Source organism: Dermacentor andersoni, chromosome 11 (assembly GCF_023375885.2).
Source record: "Dermacentor andersoni chromosome 11, qqDerAnde1_hic_scaffold, whole genome shotgun sequence".
Classification (NCBI taxonomy): domain Eukaryota; kingdom Metazoa; phylum Arthropoda; class Arachnida; order Ixodida; family Ixodidae; genus Dermacentor; species Dermacentor andersoni.
Window position 1 is genome coordinate 73065366 of NC_092824.1, and position 18017 is coordinate 73083382.

The 18017-nt window shown below is 41.7% G+C and overlaps 1 protein-coding gene across 1 annotated transcript in view; it reads right to left on the minus strand.

Annotated features, from left to right (window-relative positions):
* Nucleotides 1-18017, minus strand: part of LOC126519819 (membrane metallo-endopeptidase-like 1) — a 46987-nt gene that overhangs the window by 5280 nt on the left and 23690 nt on the right. Inside the window, exons 5-9 of the mRNA XM_072285212.1 lie at nucleotides 12030-12249; nucleotides 7419-7517; nucleotides 5967-6035; nucleotides 3951-4063; nucleotides 1360-1418 (exon numbers count right to left, since the gene is read on the minus strand). Of these exons, the coding sequence (XP_072141313.1) occupies nucleotides 1360-1418; nucleotides 3951-4063; nucleotides 5967-6035; nucleotides 7419-7517; nucleotides 12030-12249 (560 nt within the window). The remainder of the gene's footprint in view (nucleotides 1-1359; nucleotides 1419-3950; nucleotides 4064-5966; nucleotides 6036-7418; nucleotides 7518-12029; nucleotides 12250-18017) is intronic.

The following is an 18017-nucleotide window of genomic DNA, read 5'->3' on the forward strand; positions in this document are numbered from 1 at the left end:
GTCCGAATTCTCTAGAACACGGTATAATGCCAAAAATTCAAAGCTTTTCAATTAAGTTGTACACAGTAATAATTCTTTCGGTATGTAAAGGAAGCTTGTTTATTTTCTGTGTGCCGTGGACCCAACTTAATGGCGTCTTGTGTCTATTCTATTGTGGTTCCTTCTCACACACGACGGTTAATTTGAATTTTGTTGCCTTTGCAGATATATTTCAGTACAAAGTTTAATTAATTGGTACAAACATTCGGCTGAAATTTCCTGCTATTCCTATGCAAGAAAACAACCTGTACCACAAAGATATGTCGTGCAACTTTAGCAAAATATTCGCCTTTCATGTCAAAATGATCAAGCCGAGAACGTTTAAAAAAAGCAACAGCAATTATTTCTGGTGACATGAATTGAATATTTTAAATGCGATCTCAGCAGGAGTGCGATGAATGTAGACTTGCCAGTCGACATTTATTTCGAGCGTCACAGCCTAGTAACGTGATTATGCACTAAATGACATTGCCGAGTAGATGGCGCTCTAACATTTAGGGTAGGGTGTTCGTCATATATTAGCGTGATGGCGTTAAGGGCCCCGTGACACAGAAAATCCGGCATCAGTGCGTGCATCGGTGTGGGTGCTGGAGCCCGCAAGTACAAGATAATCGCGAATCACGCTCCAGAACCACGCAGGTCCTCCGTGTGGTTCCGAAGTGTTACTGAACAGATTGACTTTCTCGAAGTAAAATGACTTAGAAAATTTCTGAAGTACAACTTACACACACAACAACAGGCATGATAGCACCGGAGTGTAGTTTGAATAAACGAGAAAACATAATTTTGTTTCGCGGACACTCAAACATAAACCCCTTCTGCACCTGTCGTTTGAGGTCTGTACTAGTAGTAGTGGCGCGACCGGCTCGTTTCCTTGTAACATCATCAAAAAAAAAAAAAATGAACTAGGAAGTTCGCCTCCATGCACAGCTTTCGCCGCCAGTTTTTCCCGGTAAACGTTATGGTTTCATAAGCTGCGGTTGCCGGGAAGCGTGAGAAGCAGTCGGGGATCTTTTAATGCTACCGCGTTACACTCTTAAATCTAACCTTAAGCATCCGCCCAAATGTTTGCCAGCCGTTTCTAATTTTATTGTCACTGGTGAAGTGCTGACGGTAAGCGTCTACTGTTGATGATATATGTGTTCACCGCTCGAGATCATCAATTGCAAGGTAACTTCAGCCGTTGTTACGAAGATAAATTATACTTCTGCAACTATCTTTTGTATAAGGTAAAATGGGCCTGCTTGCAGGTAACGTGCCAAACGGTAACTCACACTCTTATTCGCAGCAATTTGCTTTTTCTGTAATATAGATGCTTACCAATGACGTCCGAAAGGCTGACGTGAAACGTGCGAGCATCTCTTGCACTGTGCTTCCACCTACATCCATAACCAAGGAGAAACGAGAAAACCGTAAATACAAAGCAGCCAATAAGTTTGCGCAACACGGTTTTTTAAAAAGTTACGCCTTGCGGTATAAAACTGTACATTTCAAGAGCACTGACGTGGACTAATATCAACACAAATAAGCTTTTAGGATTGTAGAATAAAAATTGTGAATGTGGTACATGTATTAACTTGCTTTCACAAGCAGTATGCGCATGAACGTTTGGACCCAGCCGCTTATTGCCCATTGAGTAACGCTTAATGGCGCGCACCATTCGCTGCTATTAAAAAAGAAACTCAATAATTCCTCATGCTCACCATAAAAACAAGTTTGCCACATAAGATTAGAGGTTTGTTAAGCACAAGTTGGTTAGAATGGTGGTGCATATTGCTCGTATTTTGCAATTCCCATGTGTGTTCACTTACATTTCCTAATGAAATTTGGATTGGTAATTATTTTTGTTCTAACGGGCATTCTCTCCCCAAAATTTGTTTTAAAATATTGTCTGTCATTTTTTAAGAAGAAATATGTAGAACGATTGCGTGAACTCAGACTTCATTCCGAAACCGTAAGAACATGTAATTAAAAAGGGTGTAGATCTTGGCTTGTTGATAAAACATGCTTTAAAGTTTGACTAACAGCGCACGGACAGCAAAGGGGACAAAAGAGCGATATGTTCTCTCTTTCTCTCTCTCTCTTTTTTTTTTTTGCTGGACGTGCACTGTTATTCACACTTTAATGCGTAAAAACCCAGATGGTGTGCCAGAACGCGTAACCAAAATTTCATCAAATACAGTTGTTTTCTCGAATTCACTGTCGCACTGAAGAGCAGCTCAGTGTTAAAGTGGCCGCCATGTGACTGATGTTATCATGAATCTAAGTTCTGATATCGCACGATTGTGACTATACAGAGGCTCTTTCCTTAAATATAAAAACACCTGGCTACTCGTTATGTTTTGAATCCCACAGGACTTGTACGAACAATGTTCGATTGCATAAAACAATGGGAGACCTCCAATGAATCCCGAATCAGAGCTGTCGAGAGTATGCCAGGTGAATTATTAATAAAATAAACGCTGATACACAGACGTGCATTACAGGAAAGGGTGAATGGACAAGCGTTCTGCAAACTAGTTTTTGTCACCTACTATCTGTGTATAAACTGCGTGAGGAGCTTCCGGAACAAAGTGTTTTCCGAAAAAAATCGAATCCCACGAAGCTTGGCACACTGCCTTGAATTCTGAGTTCCATTTTGTGGTAGCATGCGCAAATTTCTCAGTGGTTGATGCTGCAAGTGGCGTGCCTCAGCAAGACAGAAATTGGCACTTTTTTTATTACACCTGCGCCCTAACCATTTATCACCGCGAGTGGAACAGAAAGAAAACAGAAGAATCAGCTTTATTCAGAAAACCAAACGTGTACCACTAATGGTGTAGAAAGCCTCAACTGCTGTAAATATCACGCAGTTCATTTGAAAACTATAATTATCTTATGAAGCAAGCGTTATCAATGTAACACAGCGATCTACCATTGCAGCCTATTTTAAAACGACTCGGAAGCACTGAACCAGATTTCAGTATTACGCATTACGAAGTTCAAAATTAACGGCTGCTTGCACTGAGAATATACTCATATGATTTGCCCACAAGCCCTAGTTGTTTGCAATGCTTCGGGGCGATGTAACAACGGTAAATATGTTCCTCAAATGTTCGCTCAACAACGCGTCACAAGTTTGTGCGAGTCGTGCAGAGCTGACTGAAAATATCAAACAATTTCTAGCACCTGCACTCTTGCAGCTGAATTCTAGATATTCAGCAAAACAGAACGAATGACATCTTGTGTCCTTAACCAACCGTACACCTTTGCCTTTTTATGCGCAATAGTAGGATTTAAGTGCGATTGGTAGATACATTTGCTATCCTACTGTGACCCTAAGACAACATTTGTAGAGAATGTTTTACTTTTATAGTTTCATCTATAAGCAAACGACTAGAATTTTTTATCAGCCTCAGACGTGCTATTCCGCACCATTAGAAGCTATTTCTGTAGCATTCTCCACATCTAAATTAGAGTCTACAACACCCATTTACAGTACCTAACAGGTCACCTTGATCGATTTCAAAACTGTGGCATTACACTTGTTCACTCTTCTTATTCCTGTGGTCTCTAAACATAATTTGCGAAAGCTGAGAGCAACTTGTCACTTCTCTTATAGTCGTCGTACTTATGGTGCTGATTGCCGCAAGCGCAGTGCTAAACAACACCATAATATCTAGATTATGTTTTGGTTTATTGAGAATATGAAATGAAAGACAGTCTAGGTCAGTTCTGGTTAGCGCAGAAATACGAGCTGGTAGGTGATTAGCAGTTTCATGTTTAGTTGTTCATATTCTTTTCTTGTCCAGTCTACCGCGCTGCGAGAATACATAAAGACCAGTTCTGGATTTACATTCAGAAATTGTCTAAGGATAAAAAAACTTGGCACTCTGCTCCTCACATTATGTTTTAGACCACTCATCACTCACGTTAATTGTCCCTCGTCTGGATGGCGATACTTAGTCAATTCCATTTTGTTGAAGCCTTCTCGAATGAAGTACAAGGCTTCTATGAACGAAATATTCGAAGGAAAGGGTCGTACCTGGAAGGATAATGTAATGTTGATAACGTTAGCGCGAAAAACGTGTAGGCTCATAATGATAACATCGATGTGGGTTTTCTTGGCTCACATAAATGTCCTCTAAAAAGAAAATTTTTAAGAATTTCAGTTTCCGATATTTCATTGAAATACATGCTTCATAGGCAGGTATATACACTCTCCCACGCTATACGCAAACACCTACAAGCTTCTCGTCCATCATATCGGTACAAAAAGAGATATATACAGTAGCTTGTAATTCAGCGCCAAAGGTATATTTATGACATACTTGAAGTGTTTCACCAAAATGAAGTTACAAACAATATTGATAAAACGAAGTATTTTCGCTTGTCCATGTTGTGCAAAAGAGTTCGAAAAATTCGCGTGTCGGCTTTTTATGTAACTTACTGCTGTAAAGCCTGGTGCACAAGTAATACAGTAATAAAGTTTACCATCATTTGTGCCTTTCATTCCCGCATCTGTGGGCAAAATCACCTGCTATGTGCTCATATTCTCGCTTTTCCATGCATATTACTGTTTGGCGGCGCGACGAACGCGCGAATTGTTTCAAATCACTTGACGTCGTTGGCAAGAAAGACGTATCTATGGGACTGTGGCCCTGTGGATTGCATATCGGGCGGTGGTGCTGAAGATCACAATGTGATCCCAGCATCGGCCACGTATTCTTTAAGCGAATCTTTCTTTGAGAACCTTCTTGGACCTTCGTTATTGCGACTGATAATAGCTTCAGCTGCGGCTGTCTTGCTGAGTAGTTTGCACTCGAAGAACGTTATGCAGGTTGAAATTACATGATGAAATCTAGTACATGAAGTGAATCTATTGTGAAGCAATTATTTGAATGTTATCAAACCAAATGCTCTTCATACAAATGACTTTTATATTATAGCTTTGTAGCATTTACTCCCATACAACGTTTTCATCATGACCCAGACTGCTAAAAATTATTATGTAACGCTTTATTTATTTTATATCCATGCTCAGACGTCCAAAGAACTTAGGCGGACATGCAAACAGCCATGAATGTGCATGTACACCTTGAGACGTCGACGCAGTAATGCCGCGAGGCAAAAGACCGTGTCGATTGTTTGACAAGGGGAAAATTGGGAGCATAGGTGTATTGATACAGACAAAGGAATTGTAAAAAATATTCCTTTTTGCCATGTTTCAATCTGTGTCTCTAATGAAAACTGGCGACAGTGCACGATCTCTCCTCACACAAGCTGTGCTTCTCGATTTAAAGACTATACTCTACTCTACTATACTATGCTATACTCTACTATACTATACTATACTATACTATACTATACTATACTATACACGACATAAAAAGACTATACTCGGTATTTATCCTAAAATAAAATGACAAAATTTCAAAGGTAGGACTATTTAGGGGCCTTCTACAACAAATCATGACATTCATTCACTTCCCACTTGTCACTTCGAACATACGTACATTTGTTTTATATTAAGCAGTTGGCACGCACCAATTGTTTTAGACATCTTTGGTATGAACCTAAAAACAACTTTGCTTTTCACTCTGGCTACACATGACTGTGCTATTTCTTTAGCTGGTGCCATTCATACGTTCAACTAACATAGTTAAGACATTGGCATTTGTACAATTTAGGATAGTAAAAGCCTGCCCTATGGCTATATATTCCTGCATTCATCTAACAAAACTACAGCGTACGTGAATATTTGAAAATACCGAATTAACTGAGTTTCTTCATGGATACTGTAACAAGTTCCCTTAGGGACAGATGATGTGAGCGATGATACTGGTATTGAAGTTAAAAATTTATGTGTTCTGTTGACACGTACTGAGGTAAACGAAAATTGCTATTTAGGTGTCCCAGCAATCTGCTGAGTTTTGCTTTGCACTTACGTATTCGTAGAGTGCTGACCGGTTCAATAGCGTCTCCTCGTATCCTATTCTCATTGTCACGTTTTTTAACTGAAACAAAACGAAACGTTATTTTTTTGATGGACGGATATAATAAATTTACACACTAAATCTCTATATACGAGCATTAGTACCGTAATCATTGAGTTTAGAGGGAGATTCCATCTGTGGCATCTCGCTACCATTGGTATTATTAGCTAAAATATATTGATGCGTTGAGATTATATTCAGTTTTATATCTAACTAATGATAATACCACGTTAGTTAGTTAATCTAACGGAAATATTTAGTTTCATATCTTTCACAAAATTACGTTTATTTAAAAAAGATGTCATTGCTCAGCTACTTAATGACGAGGATAGGGTTCAAACTACAAATTTTTTTAGCGAACTAAGCACAATAGTCAACAAATCTAAGATTGTGTAAGGAAGAAGAACGGCATTGGAAAGGCCCGTCACCTTCGCGTGTCCCACGGCCATATTCGCCGATCCAGCTGAGCGATAGTTGCTGCCGCTGTGTTTCTAGCTGACGCTCGACGAGTGCAATAAACCTCGTCATAGTAGTGTAATTGTTACGCTTATAAATGCGAAATTTTTTGATCTAGCGGTAAATAATCTGCATATTTGTAACGTATACACTCTACTGCGATGAATTACGCTTGTTTGACTTCTTGTCTATCTTTTAAAAATTTGTTGAATCTTATCCCACTGGTATGTAATATACTTATTTTGCCGCCCATTTTCTCATTACTGCATAGTAAGTAAGTGCAGTATTCCTTCAATTTGGTCCAACTTTCTTAAAGTGACACTACAGATTTGCATTGTCATTTGTGCTTTTCAGAAAAAAAAGAAAGCCTTAATATAGAGAGTTGTCGTAGGATAAGCCGCACTGCAACATGCTGAACGTCTTCGGGTCTATAAAACATTCTGTATATTCATGGGCGCTATTAGCCAGAGAATATATCCGAAAAGGTGTAGCAAACGTAAAGCGAGCAGGAGGAGAGAAACCCGAACGAAAAATGCATTATGCTGCTCCTTGTCTTAACGTTTACAATGAATTTCTAGACTTATCTGGCAGAAGCATGAGTATTTCCGAAAAGAGCGATTGCCATTTTGGATGCTGCTAATATTTATGGTAATTTTGATAAATGAGGTATCACAGCCATTTTGCGCCAAGTGATCCTACTCTGTTTCTTCATTGATTTTAGCTAGGAACATGGACACATAGAACTGCTTCATACAAGCCTGTCTTTGTTTTAGACATTCTCGCATCATGTGTGGTCAGACCCCTTTGTTGCAAGCACTGTTTCAGTTACAAACGTAAACAACGCCCACAGCACTTGACGGTTTCGAATAATGACCACCGAACAGAACTTGGATGAACAGAAACATTTTCAATATTTTTTGCGTAGCGGTGTTAGGGCGGTGCCCTTACCTTGTTCTGTAAAGCTACTCGCGTCGTGTTGTCGATCCAGCTGTTGTTTTGAAGTGTTTCATCGAATGCCTGTTTCAATCTGTGGGCAATCTCTGTTACCTGAAACAAAGGGTATTCGTAATTAATTCAAACATCACTATCTGACAGTCTTTCTTTATTTCATGTTCGTGACTATAAAACACTCAAAAACAAAGAGAGTTCCGCGCACTCTCTTTAAGGGCGTATCTGCTTGTCCCATATTTCACTCTTTTCGACACTAGATCGACCCTCTTTGAGAGAGAGTAGGCCAACTCCTTCCGACAGAGTTTTGTTACTCCACCGCAAGGGAGTGCTAGTACTCTTCCGCAGAGTGCTAATACTCTCCCCACAGGGAGTACTAGTACTCTCCCGCAGAGTGCTAATACTATCCTCCCAGCTGTAATAGTACTCCCCCAGACCGATTGCTTCTACTCCTCCAAACCAAGTACTTCTACTCCTCCCAGCCATGTGTTTCTACTCTCCCAAACAGAGTGTTTGTACTCATTCAGAAAAGAGTACTAGCACTCTTCCCAATAGTGTGAAAGCCCGATGTATATCCATGGTCACGTTAGAAGAGATTCACAATAGTTACATGTGGGGAATATTTTATTCCTTCATAAGCAGCTCCTGCACGGATGCTTTGAAAATGGGATGCAATCTGTAGTCACCGAGTTACTCAAGATGAAAGATTTTCCCTCTTAAAATGTCAAAATCTTTATTGATCAGTCACAAGACAAACTAAATAATAATTTAAGAAACATACCGACAAACATAAATTCAAATTACAATGACGCCCATATACTTAAAACATAAGTATATTCTCTAAAATTTCATCAGTATTAAAGTGTAGAACTATCCTTTAGTTTCAATTGGCTCCTTCTTTTCAAAAACAAAGTATACAATGGAAAGATAAGCATAGAACAAACGTGTGCAAACTAACAAAGTCTTGACACTATGATCTAAGAGAAATATGCGCCACAGTACTGTCATCAAATGCATTTCTGGCACAAAACGTGTGCACTTATATGGCAGAGGTTACCAGATGAGTTGCTAAGCATGGGGCTAGTAATGTAGATAAATTGTACAAGAAACTTTCTTCTATGCCATAGTCTAAGACATATCATAAGAAGCCAACAAACACTGACACCAAGGACAACACAGGGGAAATTACTTGTGCTTAATAAATGAAATGAAGAAACGATAAATTAATGGAAATTAAAGTGGATGAAAAAACAACTTGCCGCAGGTGGGAACCGAACCCACAACCTTCGCATTTCGCGTGCGATGCTCTACCAATTGAGCTACCGCAGCGCCGTTTCCGCATCCACTTTCTTGAGTATTTATGTGTCCTAGTAGAACCCTGGGAGTGTTAGCCAGCGCCACCACTCACAGACCTTGGCGGCGGACGTGGAACGTCCTTTTTGCCGCCGGCGTCACGAGAACGTGATGTAAGATCACGTTCTCGTGACACAAGCGGCAGAAAGGACGTTGCACGTCGATGCCATTCATAACCATTCTGATGCCTAAATAAAATACTTTGAGTTTGAGTTTGACCTGTATCAGATATTCAGCTGCTAAGAAGAAATACTGCACTTTGAAATGCGTCCGCCATGTCTACGTTCGCACCGCCCTCTTTTTGCTGGCGTTACAAGCGCTTGCGTATCTACTTTCCTTTCTCTCCACTCTCCCGAGGTGGCGGCCCCGTAAGCGAGCTGCCCGGACGGACCTCGAGGCGGAACGAACCGTCCATCTGTCCCCGATCCGGCAAACTTGGAACGTTTCACTAGGGCAACGGCCAAGTTTCACAGGGAGGTTGTGGGGAACCAATTTTCAGTATCCTGTGTTGTGTGGGACCGCTTGTGGTTTTCGGGTGACCTCACAACCATTACTGCACTGCGAGACATCGACCAACGCTTGATCGCCTTGGTTACGGTGAAGCATTGTGTGCCCTCAGAGTGCGGTGAAATACATGTCTGTTCTACGTGCTGGGATTTGTTAGTAAAAGGTGTCGTTTCGCGCACAGCTACATTACATTGGTTGCATACATACCAGTGCCACGTGATTTTCCGAGGCTCAACATAGTGGAGTAACGACTTGTCGCACCTTGCTTTCCATTTATGTGCACACGGCGCTCGACGCACGGCAATGGATAATTCGCCATAAGAGGCCCACATACACAGCTTTGCTAGACATCCACCTTCACAGAGTGCAATGGCACTGAATTTTTCGAGGTAATCGGATAGACCATAGTAGAATTTTTCAAAAGGACGGTCGCGGGATCAAATCCCGGCTGCGGCAGCCGCATGTCGATGGGGGCGAAATATGAAAATACCAGTGTACTTAGGTGCACGTTAAACCCACGTGGTCCGAATTTCCAGAGTCCCCCATTACGGCATGCCTCATAATCGGATCGTGGTTTTGGCACAAAAAACTTCATAATTAAAAAAAAAAGAATAGGACACCTCGGACGTCATACTATATGTGCGAAGTTGCTGAAAAGAGAAAACGTTGTGCCATGAAACGGGAAGGAATAGTCGAATGTGGTAGTATCATCCCGTAGGCATGGTTACTTAAGCGTGACCTCGTCAAAAGGCTGCCGTGAATCTACATCATGGCCACAATCTTATGGCCATCCTTGTACAGGACGCAGGTTAAAGAACCTGAGGGGGTCCAAATTATTCGGGAGTCCCATAATATGGCGCACTTCTTAATCAGCCTATGGTTCCCGCACGTAAAACTGCATAATTTTATTGAAATTATTGCACAGCCACGTTATTTATAACTCACTTCTAGCTATCGCATCTTAGATATTGTTTTATTTCAATGTCGTGCCCCGGTTCTATGTTTTTTATTAGGAAAAGCTTTCTTTCTACGATTTGTTGCCTCCGCCAAAGTGCTGAAGTTGTTAATATTGCTCTCAGAATGCGTTGAGAGCAGATCCGGTACTGCGCATGGCCACATTCAGCGTCGGTCTGCTATAGTGTCACTGATAGCGTAAGAATACAAGATGTTTCCCATGTTGTTAAGACGGACAGGGGCGTTGACTTGAACTTGACAAATGGAGGTTTTAAAAGGGCTACATGCCATGAGGGAACAGCAGGTTGCCGAGGGGGCAACCTGCTGTTGGTGCGTAGCGGCGCACCAACAGCAGGTTACACGCAGCAGGTCACACGTACCACCACTACGTGGTGCGTGTGATGCCGCGGGGGCAACCTGTAGTAAGGTGCGTAGCGACGCGACTATCGCCTCCAGAGTGGGTGAAGAAGATGGCCCACGTGCATGTAGCGACAGAAGAGAAAACGCTAGCTCTCTGGACATGAGGGACGCTGTATCGGCCACTCCCGAAATCCGGCGGCACCATGGCTGGTCGGCCGAAATAAACAGTGGCCACAGCGGCGACCTCTTCGCGCCGGCTCCCACTAGTTTGCTTACCAGAGTCAATATGCTAGAGGGCGACGCGCTTACCATAAAGCGTTAATGAATGCTTCAGCACTAAGTCAATCAATTGGCATAACTTCCCGGGATATGGCTCAGATAAAGCTATCGCTCAAAATAACAGATCGAGAGAAAACAACCACTTATTATTTAGCGTGTCTCATTCGGCAAACTAGAGTTCGAATAACAAAGAGGAAAACGACGCGCTCGATCTTCGCGTGCATCTATACTGGCGTAGTGTGCTGTTCGCCAATTTCGCGCACTTAGAAATTAGTCGTTAGAATGAACCAACTATCCCCTGAAAATGTTCTAAGAAAATGAAGTTCCTTTTTACAGCGAAATCTCAAGCTTTTTCTACTCAAGAAATTTTGCGCGCTCATGGGCTGTGCCGCCCACAAGGATAAAAAAAATATTTTCTTTGAGAACTTGTGCTTCAGTGAAGGCAAAGAGCGTCTGCTGGCATGTGGCTCCAAGCGCAAAGGAACCACATTAGTCGTCAAAGAAGATTTTACCCGTGACGTACATCACGCACGTTGTAAAATGCCGTAAGTGCTTACTTTCACTCGATAGAGCTCGCACTCGCCATAAGCCTTTATTGTAACCTTCTCTCTTAATCTAGAATAATTAATGTCCTGCGGTTGTTGGGGATTTGAATAGAATTAGTCATGCATGCTGCCTCCGAAAGTGGTAGCCTATTGATCACGCGCTGCAGTTTCGTACAAGCACCTACTAGATATTTTTATGAGAATCAACGTGCCCAAACAACGCAGGCTATCTGCGCATGCACATGTGAAAATAAGAAACTTTCATCGTTTATTGCCGCTTACAAACCAACGCACCATCTAGTAAACTTAGAGGTCTTGGCCAGTTTAACGTACCGATTCTTATTGATCTATTATATTTCTTTCTCATCATCCATCGGTCACGAGCAGCATATCAAACTGAAACGTCTGACTGCCCGGGCAATAACGGACCAGAAGAACAAGTGGTTGGACTGCTTCCAATTTTCCTGCCCTTAATTGCGAAAAAGCGTAACGCACTGGATGATTTTATCTGGGCTGTCGTTTCTGTCGCGACGTTGTATTTGGGAGAACAAAAACCATGGTTTACAGCCAGGTGGAAGAGTTGATTCAGCGTTATACAATGCATACAACTTACCTCATTCTTAATCTCACTATGGTTGGTGTCGTTTGTAACATATAAATAGTCGAGAATATCAGGCATATTTTCGCCCAACAAAGCTACGCATTCACTCCAGTTACGGCCCCTCGTTGTAGTTTGAGTCAGGTCATTTGAAATGGCCTCTTTAGTGCTCATATTTACATATGGAATATAAGGAAGCGTTGCAAGGAATCCTGCGTAGTTGTACAGAGTGTTCCTGAAAAATTAAAAAAAAAAGTCACACGCATCTGTATTTCATGCCGACAGCGCTATTCCAGTCCTGACCACTGTACTCTGATCACTCTTCTTGTTATGACTCCTACCGTTGCATCACTTTCAAAAGACTTGGAAGATTTTAAGGTGCCTTATGAGAAAAAAAGCAGCTGCCATTAATAACACGTTCGAATTTGTGAAAGTTAAAGTGACTGGATGCAATCCCGAGAGTGTAAATAAGCTGAAAGCTGAGGTTGACGATACAAACGAAGTCACGAATTTCATGAGCAAAGAATCTGAAGCAACACATTCAGAAAAGAGCAGCCCTGCAGCTGACCTTCTAAACCTTACAGCTGAGAAGATTCGTCAGTTGCAACGGTACTACAGCCTGAAAAATCTATATATAAGAGTTCCAACAACGCAAGGTGAAAGCTGCAGAAAGATTGTCTAGCCTCTTGGCAATAAAGTTGGTTGCTCTGTGAAGCTGGAGGGCATTAACACTTCGCACAGAGTACAACACGTGACGCAAATAACGCATACATTATGGTTTATTCCTGTTCGCGCCACAAGCACACCAAGTTTCTAAAGAAAGCTCTCAAGGCACGTCCAAAGACCGTTTACCTCGTTCTCTGGAGCACAAGAAAAGTGTGCTTTCGATAACGATCCCCTGGCGCCTGAGTATACCTGCTCTTTTCTAAGGCGCTTACCTTTAAAAACAAATCTGTGGATCGACAACTGCGTTGTCAAGGAAAGACAAATCCTGCATGGTGATGCCCACCAAATCGCCGGTGACGTTCATCTATACGTCTTCAACGCTTAAGCTTGCGTGTGGCAATAGAATAGGAAAAATAAAGAAATCGCTTATTTTCTGCCGAGTGACTTTAATATTTTTTCTTCACAGAGTAGCGGTGTTTCCTTCATACATTTTATTTCTCGTAGCCGTACTAAGAACCATGATGTGAATGCTGCTCTAATCATCATCAGCAGCAGCAGCATGATTACGCCCAGTGCAGGGCAAATGCCTCTCCCATACTTCTCCAACTACCCCGGTCATGTACTAATTGTGGCCATGTTGTCCCTGCACACTTCTTAATCTCATCCGCCCACCTAACTTTCTGCCGCCTTCTGCTACGCTTCCCTTCCCTTGGAATCCAGCCCGTAACCCTTAATGACCATCGGTTATCTTCCCTCCTCATTACATGTCCTGCCCATGTCCATTTATTTTTCTTGATTTCAACTGAGATATCAGTAACTCGCATTTGTTCCCTCACCCAATCTGCTCCTTTCTTATCCCTTAAAGTTACACCTATCATTCTTCTTTCCACAGCTCGTTGCGTCGTCCTCAATTTATGTAGAACCTTTTTCGTAAGCCTCCAGGTTTCTGCCCTGTACGTGAATACTGGTAAGACACAGCTGTTATATACTTTTCTCTTCAGGGGTAATGGCAACCTGCTGTTCATGATCTGAGAATGCCTGCCAAACGCACCCCAGCCCATTCTTATTCTTCTGATTATTTCAGTCTCATAACCCGGATCCGCAGTCACTACCTGTCCTAAGTAGATGTATTCCCTTACCACTTCCAGTGCCTCTCTACCTATCGAAAACTGCTGTTCTCTTCCGAGACTCTTAAATATTACTTTAGGTTTCTGCAGATTAATATTTAGACCCACCCTTCCGCTTTGCCTTTCCAGGTCAGTGAGCATGCATTGCAGTTGGTCCACTGAGTTACTAAGCAAGGCAATATCATCAGCGAATCGCAAGTTACTAAGGTATTCTCCGTTAACTCTTATCCCCAATTCTTATTCTCTTATCCCCAACGCTGTGAATAGCATTGGAGACATCCTATTTCCCTGCCTGACGCCTTTCTTTATTGCCATTTTGTTGCTTTCTTTATGGAGGACCACGGTGACTGTGGAGCCTCTATAGATATCTTTCAGTATACTTACATACGGCTCGTCTATACCCTGATTCCGCAATGCCTCCATGACTGCTGAGGTTTCGACTGAATCAAACGCTTTCTCGTAATCAATGAAAGCTACATATAAGGGTTGGTTATATTCCGCACATTTCTGTATCACCTGATTTATAGTGTGAATATGGTCTATTGTTGAGTAGCTGTTACGGAATCCTGCCTGGTCCTTTGGTTGACGGAAGTCTAAGCTGTTCCTGATTCTATTTGCAATTACCTTAGTGAATACTTTGTAGGCAACGGACAGTAAGCTGATCGGTCTATAATTTTTCCAGTCTTTGGCGTCCCCTTTCTCATGGATTAGGATTATGTTAGCGTTTTACCAAGATTCCGGTACACTCGAAGTAATGAGGCATTGCGTATACAGGGTGACCAGTTTCTCTAGAACAATCTGCCCACCATCCTTCAACAAATCTGCTGTTACCTGATCCTCCCGAGCTGCCTTCCGCCTTCGCAAAGCTCCCAAGGTTTTCTTTACTTGTTCCGGCGTTACTTGTGGGATTTCAAATTCCTCTAGACTATTCTCTCTTCCATTATCGTCGTGGGTGCCCCTGGTACTGTATAAATCTCTATAGAACTCCTCAGCCACTTGAACGATCTGATCCATATTAGTAATGATATTGTCAGCTTTGTCTCTTAACGCATACATCTGATTCTTGCCTATTCCTAGTTTCTTCTTCACTGCTTTTAGGATTCCTCCATTCCTGAGAGCATGTTCAATTCTGTCCATATTATACTTCCTTATGTCAGCTGTCTTACGCTTGTTGATTAACTTGGAAAGTTCTGCCAGTTCTATTCTAGCTGTAGGGTTAGAGGCTTTCATACATTGGCATTTCTTGATCAGATCATTCGTCTCCTGCGATAGCTTAGTGGTATCCTGTCTAACGGAGTTACCACCGACTCCTATTGCACGCTCCTTAATGATGCCCACAAGATTGTCGTTCATTGCTTCAACACTAAGGTCCTCCTCCTGAGTTACAGCCGAATACCTGTTCTGTAGCTTGATCCGGAATTCCTCCATTTTCCCTCTTACCGCTAACTCATTGACCGGCTTCTTATGTACCAGTTTCTACCGTGCCCTCCTCTGGTGTAGGCTAATTCGAGTTCTTACTATCCTATAGTCACTGCAGCGCACCTTGCCGAGCACGCCCACATGTTGTATGATGCCAGGGTTAGCGCAGAGAATGAAGCCATTTCCTTTCTAGTCTTGCCGTTCGGGCTCCTCCACGTCCACTTTCGGCTATCCCGCTTGCGGAAGAAGGTATTCATTATCCGCATATTATTCTGTTCCGCGAACTCTACTAATAACTCTCCCCTGCTATTCCTAGTGCCTATGCCATGTTTCCCTATACTGCCTTGTCTCCAGCCTGCTTCTTGCCTACCTTGGCATTGAAGTCGCCCATCAGTATAGTGTATTTTGTTTTCACTCTACCCATCGCAGATTCCACGTCTTCATAGAAGCTTTCGACTTCCTGGTCATCATGACTGGATGTAGGGGCGTAGACCTGTAGAACCTTCATTTTGTACCTCTTATTAAGTTTCACAACAAGATCTGCCACCCTCTCGTTAATGGAATAGAATTCCTGTATGTTACCAGCTATATTCATATTAATCAGGAATCTGATTCTAAGTTCTCGTCTCTACGCTAAGCCCCGGCAGCACAGGACATGCTCTGTATATGCTTCTTTTGTCCTCGTAACTTCACTGAGCCCTATTATATCCAATTTACTGCCATCTAATTCCTTCAATAGCACTGCTAGACTAGCCTCACTAGATAACGTTCTAGCTTTAAACGTTGCGAGGTTCATATTCCAATGGCGGCCTGTCCGCCAATGAGCTCCCCTAATGACGAGTTCTCTGTTATTTGTTGCACCGGTAAGGGTGACTTGTATGGTTTCACTGGTTATTCTAGTGAATGTTGTCATCCAATCTGTGATCCTCATGGTGGTTCAATCACTTTTGCGTCGCATAGTATTCTGTAGAAAAGACGCAATGATTTAATTTGAATGTCGCGATATGCGAACCTGTTTGGCTGAAAATCGATACGCAAGGCACTTTGTCAGAATCTACGACAAATTATTTTTGCTACTGTCTTTCGCTCGCCTTCTGATCCCACCATTTTTTGTAAAGCTCTTACTCGCCTACTTCGTAAATCTATTGCTGAGAGCAAAAATGTATTAATCATGGGTGATATGAATTTTAATTTACTTGATTCCTCTAGCTATACTAACCTTGAGTACATGAGTTGTATGTATAGCTATGGGTTTCAATCGCTATTATCCGTAACAACACTTTGTACCGATCATGGATCACAGTCATTAATTATTTCCTCATGAGCTTCGATGACGCGTATAACTGGTCATTTTCCCGTGTTATTATACTTTGAAGGGCCTATCTTTCAGAGCAGAGTATTACTTCAGAGGAGTCTTATTAATTCGGATGAATACTTTCCGCTCGCTGAATATGCAGACTGGTCACGTATATATGCTGCTAATGAATACGAGGAGGCATTGATTATGTTCTATGATGCTATTTATTCAGCAGTTGAGCTTTCAACTACATTGCAATCATCTAACAGGCGCTACTCTTCAACACGCCGTCCTTGGTTGTACAGCTTACTCATGCGATCGCTTCTCAAGAAAGATAACTTGTGTAAATAGATCGAGCGGTAACCATTCAAAGAAAAAAAAATTGCGCTATCATAGGTACTATAACAAGTTATCCTTGGGCCTGAAACATACTCAGGAAAATTATTACGAACATGAACCTCAACTGTGTAAAAAAGATACAAAGAGAAAGTGGCAACTCCTAAACGAACTTTTCAATTCTACCAAATCACGCAGCAAAGTGACATCTGTTCGTGTGAGCAACAATATCCTCACCACGGCCAGTGATAAAGGCAATGCTTTTAACATTCACTTCTACTTTCACCGTCTCCCCCTGTTTCTGCTAGGCACCTACGTTCACCAATCACTTTTTCTTTTTCCCACTTGTGCCTCCGAAGTATCTTCAGTTATTTGAGGATTAAAAGCTAGCGTACCTGGTTTAGAGAGCGTTCGCTCAAAGATCTTTTGTTGCCCTTGTTCTATCACATTTTTAACCGCTGTTTTAAAACTGCTGTCTTCCGCGAAAAATTAATGCTGTCCAAATTGTGCCCGTTGTTTAAGAAAAATGATCTATTGAAGAGCGATAATCGCATGCTAATATGCGTGCTTCCATCCCTCGATAAAATCTTGGAATATCTAAGCATGGCTATCTAAATATTTTAGTAAATTTAACATACTCTCTGCGTGTCAGTTCAGCTTCAGGGCTGTTCTGTTCACTGATACTGTAATTGCATGTTTCCTTGGCAAAGTTAGATCATTCAAGGATATTGGTGACATCGCAGGATCTATCTTTCTTACCTTTAAAAGCATTTGACAGAATTGGCCAATTAATTATTTTTTGTATAAAAATGCTCCATGATATAACTGGTTCTGCATTGACCATATTTTTAAATCACCTGTTTTTAGATCTCCCGGACGAGGTTTTCGTGAAAAATTATTCTTTATTCTTATTTTCTAAGGACACTATTGGTTCTCACCAACGCTCTCGACTTTTAGTGACTCTTAGAAAGCGGCCACCTAAATTTTGCTAAAAAGTTAATTGTATTAAAGGAAATATTTTAATTCGTGTGAGCTTTGCTAATGATTCCATTGTGGCTCCATTTCAATTTTACGAGGAATGTATTATGTCGACCCACTAGACGCTCTTACAAATGCTACGTATTTCACAGAATGAAAGTGTATTTTTCTTCATGATAA